Below are 6,000 nucleotides of genomic sequence, written 5' to 3' on the forward strand. Positions count from 1 at the left end.
AGAGGCCTCTGAGGCCATCTGGGCCAACCTCAACAGAAGCTCAAAGGCTGACTTGCCCAACATCTCACGGAACATCAGAGATAGGGCTTTGGCAGAGAACTTTGACCAAAGCTAGCAGTGATGGTTCACCTTTAACGATTTGTGAAGGAGACAAAAGAATGAAGCTCCTGGACGTCTCGAGACGAGGCCAGGCCTCAGCTGAGCTTCCTAAGTCTTCTCAAACACACCGGGGCACCTATCAGGGCACCCAGATCTTCTCAAACACATCAGGGCACCCAGGTCTTCTTGAACACACTTGGGCATCCATCGAAGCACTCAAGTCTTCTCAAACATGCTCGGGCACCCATTGGGGCACCTAAGTCTTCTTGAACACATTTGGACATCCATCAGGGCAATCAAGTCTTCTCGAACATGCTGGAGCATCCATCAGAGCATCCAAGTCTTCTTGAACACCCCGGACATCCATCAGGGCGTCCAGCCTTCCCTACCTGGAGAGAATCCCTTTAGTAATAGAAGCATCCCCACAAGCCTCATTCCCAAATGTGCTCTGCCCTGTGGTGGCCATGGGTACCATCTCCCATAACACACAGATGGGGCTCTTTAAGCCCAATCCTGCATCCAGAATTCCTGTGCCAAAGAGCAGGCTGCTGTCCAACAGGCCACATCGTGCTTCTAGCTCCAGTTTGGGAGGCTTCCAGAAGGAGGGGCCTGTCCTAAGAGGACCAGCATTGGCCCCTGCCCTGGGTGCAAACACTGGGAGGAGGCAGGGGAACATTGGCTACCTTCTCGACTGCAAGAATCCCACGCTCTGGTCCAGATTCTCCAGTGAACTGAAAAAAACCCCAGAACCCCCAAACCTTTTAGAACCCATCAGAGAGGAGCAGCTGAGAGGCTCAGGGGACAGTGTGCCAGGCCTGGAGTGGGGGAGGATCTGGGTTCAAATCTGGCGTTGGACACTTCTGAGCCATGTGACCCTGGACAGGTGTAAAAGTGAAAAGTAATGGTTGGACAATAATTTTATGAAGTTACGAGGTCGCCAATATTTATTATATCTTGAGTCAGAAATTTATTTACAAAATAGAGAGGAAACAATAAAGTAGAGAAATGTTGAAGGGGATAGAAAAGTTATCTATCCTGTCTTAATCCAGGCAGATTAATTAGTTCTCAGCCAGGAAGGTTGGTGGTGAGTAACCACCTGGCCTCCTCCAAGATGGAAGCTAGTCTCTTAGGAAACTAGGAAGGGAGTCAGCCTTTCACTCACCCAAGAAGTGGTCCAGGAGTCGGAATCTAAGTTGAAGCTGAGCTCCAAGCCCACGATCCAAGCCGCAGTCTCCAGCAAAGCTCCCTTGAAGATTCTCCCCATTAGAAGACTATCTCCAGAAGATGATCTCTTCAGACTATCTTCTCAAAGACCATCTCCTCTGTGGGAGTTCCGGCTTGCTTTTACGGTGACTTCTTGTCTCCTCCCTTCTTTACAGGGGCCAATCATAGTTTCTAAATTGTCTAGCACTGTCCGGGGGATGGTGTCTGTGGGATCCACTTCTCACCTTCTGAGGGTCAATTTCTCATCAAAAAGGTTCAGTTTCCTGATTGAACAGTTTCTGAGGATGTGAACTCTTGGGTGAACTCTTAAAAGAATTCACAAGTTTCTGACTGAGTTAACTTGCTGGCTTCTCAGCTAGCACTGAGTAGGTTTTCAGTCTTTTGTTGATTCAATTTAAAAGGTAGACAGAGGAGAGTTAATCCTGTCTTCAGTCGCAGTGATGGGCAAACTACTGTCACGGGCCAGAGGCAGCCCCCTGAAATGTTCTATCTGGCTGCCGACATTATTCCTAATCTGACGAATAAAGTAAGACACAATATAATGAAACTTCAAAAGAACTGCCTTAGAAACAGATTGACAGATAAGCATTTCCTTTCCTTTGGCTCCCTTTTTAAAAAGTTTGCCCAACACTGGAGTGAGATACTAAGTAGGGGTACTTAATGTTAACCAGTGTCAACTCCAAACTAGGCAAAGAGAATATAGAGGATTCCCTTTTCACAAGTGTAAACACAGAATAGACAAAGAGAACAAAAAATTCCCTTTTACAATTCCCCCTGTGATTCTGTGGGAGACTAGTCTCCCCAATGAATCATTTTACATAATCAGAAACTACAATAGTTAGAGATAAGAGGGAAATGAGAGAGAAAACCAATGTTTGCTAGGCGCACTGACAATAAGCCAATTGGGGGTCAGTCCCCTTTGGCATAAGAATTTACATTCAGAATAAATGTGTTCAACCCCCCACAGTTCAATCAATCATGCTCCAAAGTTCATGCTGGATCTTCTGATGTTATGGAGGTTTTCTTCAGGCATTTTCATGGTGTCTTCTTCAAACAGTTCGTTAAGTTTTGTTTTGTTTTATTTTTGACAGTTATACAATCCCTATGACAATTATAATTTATAAGTAGTTTCTGTTTACGTGATCTGCTGGAGAGACTAGTCTCCCATAGGATCCCAGGGGGGATTGGGTAATTTGAATCTGTTACCCTAAAAACTAGGATTCCCAGCACCCTCCTCCCTTCCTGTCCATACTTGCTGCCTAGACAGCATATAAATTGGCTGGAGTTCTGTCTAGCTCTTTCTCTTTCCTTCCTGGCGCAGCTTTGGTGGAAGCCTTTTTGAACAGGCAGGAAAACCGTAGTCAAGTGGTTCTAAACCCTACAAAATAACACTTGCAGTTTTGGACATTAATTTAAATCCTACACAGGTCGCTTCAGCCCAGTCGCCCAGCTCAGTGCTGGCCCCATGACGCAGGCCAGACTCCAGGCCGGGTGAGGGTTCAAACCATACAATAAACAACCACAAGGCCCGGCCTTTGTCTCGTCCCCCAGGTTCAGCGACCTCCTCGTCAGGTGCCGGGAGCTCGACACGTGGACCCAAGACCTAGTCCTGCCCGCCGTCGTGTGGCTCCCCGGCTTCTTTAACCCGCAGTCCTTCCTGACAGGTAGGGAGGGGCTCCGCCTGGCCCCGCCCCCGAGCCGGCCCACTGCAGGGAGCGGGAGGGGCCGAGCATGGGGGGGACTCGCTGCAGGGGGGGCGAGGCCGGGGCCGAGGCATCTCCTCACTCGCTCGTCTCCCCACCCGCCCCCCGCAGCTGTCATGCAGAGCGCAGCCCGGAAGAACCAATGGCCCCTGGACTCGATGGGTCTGAACGTGGACGTGACCAAGAAGTCCAAGGACGACTATGGCCACCCCCCGCGGGAAGGCGCCTACCTTCACGGGCTCTTCATGGAAGGTGAGCACCTCTCTGGGACGGGCAGGCGGGGAAACTGAGGCTAGGCCAGGGGAAGGGCCGGGCTCAAGTCTCGGAGAGAGGCAAGCGGCGAAGCCTGGCTTGAAGCTCGTCCCTTCTGCCCTCGGACCCGGCTCCGCTCGGTGTCTACACCGCGGGCTGGTGAGAGTGACACCGGGAGGCCTCTTAGGAGAGGCAGCCCCGGTTCAAATCTCGGCGGGGCACCGTCCCCTCCGCTACAGGCAAAGTGCCCGGAGCCCAGGACAGGGCAGGTGCCAAGCCCTGTGCCAGGCTCCGCCGCCAGTCCTTTCTCCCACCCCGGGCCTAGGGAGAAGCGGAGCACATTAGAAGCCCCACCCCCACCCCACGCCCCGCCCACTTCCTGCCTCTCCAGCCCTTACTGTGAGGAAGAGCCACAGAGAAGCTCGGGATCATCGGTGTCCTTTACAGATGAGGAAACTGAGGGCCGCAGGGGAGGTGACTGAGCTTGTCCCATAGCTGTCACCGTGGGGGCTGGGGTGGGGGGAGGTCAGGCCTGTCCAGCCTCCGCCTCTTCTGGGTGAGAGAAGGGGGAAGGGGGGACCCCTGATGGTGTGAATGTTGTTGGGGGAGGTTCTTCTAGGGGCCCCCCAGTGGACATGTTCTTCCACAGCAGTAAGCCCAGAGCCTGGGCACCAGCCAGAACAGATCCCTGGGTCGGGCTCTGCAGGGAGCATCCCTCCCTCCGTGCCTCAGTTTCCTCCTCTAGTTTGAAGCCAGAAGCCCCTGGGCAGACCCCGGGCTCCTCCGTGGCTTCAGGGGCCCCCTGTTTGGATCCAGCTTTCTGAGGGCTTCCCAGGCTTAGGGAGGCTCCAGGGCTGGCACAGGCTCCCCGAGGCCCCGGGGGTCCAGGTTCAAAGCCACAGTGGGGGAGCTCTGACCCGCCCTCCCTCCCTAGGTCACTCCCAGCGTGGGGTCTGACAGGCCCAGCTGTACAGATAGGGAAACTGAGGCTGGGAGAAGCCCCAGCTAGCGAGGGGCAGGCAGGCGCCTTCTCTTCCCTCTGACCCTCCTGCTGGACCCTTGGAGGAAGGGCCCGTCCGCCTCCCCCAGAAAGCAGAGGCAGAAACAGCGAGTCAGAACAGGAACGTTTATTGCATTGGCCGTGTCAGGGCGCTGACCGCAGGGACTCTGTCCTAGGGGCGCGCTGGGACGTGCAGGCCGGCAGCCTGGCGGAGGCCCGCCTCATGGAGCTCGCCGCCCCGATGCCCGTCCTCTTCGTGAGAGCCGGCCCGGCCGACAGGCGCGACACGCAGCACACCTACGAGTGCCCCGTGTACAGGACGCGGGCGCGCGGCCCCACCTACGTGTGCACCTTCGGCCTCAGGAGCCGAGAGAGGGCGGCCAAGTGGGTGCTGGCCGGGGCGGCCCTGCTCCTGGCCGTGTGAGCCCGGGGCAGCTGCCTCCTCCCAGGACCAGGAAAGGGGGAGGGAAGAAACGGAGAACACCCCAGAACCCAGCCCCAACCCCAAGCAGAGGGGAGGCCCCCCGGGGAGGAGGGAGGCCCCCAGGGGAGGAGGGAGGCCCCCAGGGAGAAGGGAGGCCCCTCACCCATCTACCCAGAAAAGAAAATCTCGGGAGTTCTCCCTCTTAAACACACTAAAACATTAGCCAAATAAAAGTGGGGAGCCAAATAAAAAAGGGAGGCCTCCAAGCCTGGGCCCCCCTTCTGGTGAGGGGTCAGTCAGGTGAGCCCTCTACAAGCAAACTGGGCCTCGCTGAAAACAAAACGGTTCAAGTTCTTACACATAATTGCACTTTGTAATAAAGGGGAAAGAAAAACAAACGTCTCGATTCTAGATCTCGCGGGCATCTCGGACCCGGGCCCAGGGCTCTGAGTCTGGGGGGAGGCCCAGGCAAGCCCCCCAGGAACGTGGCCTTCCCCGAGGGGCCCCCGGGCTCTCCTCAAGGCAGCCTCAGAGCTGCGCCGGGGCGTCTTCCATGCGGCTTTGAATGAGAAGCAATAAAAAAAATGACCGTTGTAACCGGCTGTCTGTGCGGGCCGGACACGGGCAGAGACCCCGCAGGGCCCCCCTTTCCTGAGAAAACCGTCCAGAACAGAATAAGCGTCCCGGGGGAACTGGCGAGCCGCCGTGCAAACAGGCCGTCACCATTGTCGCGTCTGGAGCTCCAAGCCGGGAGGGGATGCCCAGCCGGTCAGCGCGGCGGCCACTCCCCGCAGCTCAGTGGTCTTCGACCAGCTGCTTCTGTATGCTGAGAGCAGAGAGGCCGAGAGGCCATTTGTGGGGGGTCACGGCGTGCCTCTGATCCCCAGCACGGGAACCCGCCGCCCGGGTGACCTTAGCCCAGTCACTTCATGTTCCCAGAGGACCCTGGTGGCCCTAAGCGCAATCCGGGAGCCAGACTCCCCCAGAGGTGCCAACCCCCACACGTTCTAGAATGGGGTGCACGAAAAGGGTCACCCCAAGACCACATCCCGTCCTCAGCACCCCCCAGTGGCTTCCCCCTGCCAGAGGTGCCCCCAAAGCCCCTGCCCGGGCACCAAGACTTGTGGGACGCCCCGCAGCCTCTACAGGACGGGCAGCTCCCCGGGCCGGGCCTCACCTCTCCAGATACTCCTTCACGTTGTTGTAGCCGTAGAACTTGGCCAGGTGGATGAGGATCCCGGTGGCACAGCGGCCGTCGCGCCTCCGACAGTAACTGCAGTTACAGATCCCGCGGCAGG

General features: G+C 56.3%; 1 protein-coding gene across 1 annotated transcript in view; it reads left to right on the forward strand.

The window, feature by feature from the left end:
• Positions 1 to 4,818, forward strand: part of DNAH11 (dynein axonemal heavy chain 11) — a 306,168-nt gene extending 301,350 nt beyond the window's left edge. The window contains exons 67-69 of the mRNA XM_044678853.1: positions 2,875 to 2,987; positions 3,138 to 3,278; positions 4,455 to 4,818. Coding sequence (XP_044534788.1) covers positions 2,875 to 2,987; positions 3,138 to 3,278; positions 4,455 to 4,702 — 502 coding nt within the window. The 3' untranslated portion in view covers positions 4,703 to 4,818. The remainder of the gene's footprint in view (positions 1 to 2,874; positions 2,988 to 3,137; positions 3,279 to 4,454) is intronic.
• Positions 4,819 to 6,000: the final 1,182 nt, after the last annotated feature.

The sequence above is a fragment of the Gracilinanus agilis genome, chromosome 5 (assembly GCF_016433145.1).
Source record: "Gracilinanus agilis isolate LMUSP501 chromosome 5, AgileGrace, whole genome shotgun sequence".
In the NCBI taxonomy this organism is placed as follows: domain Eukaryota; kingdom Metazoa; phylum Chordata; class Mammalia; order Didelphimorphia; family Didelphidae; genus Gracilinanus; species Gracilinanus agilis.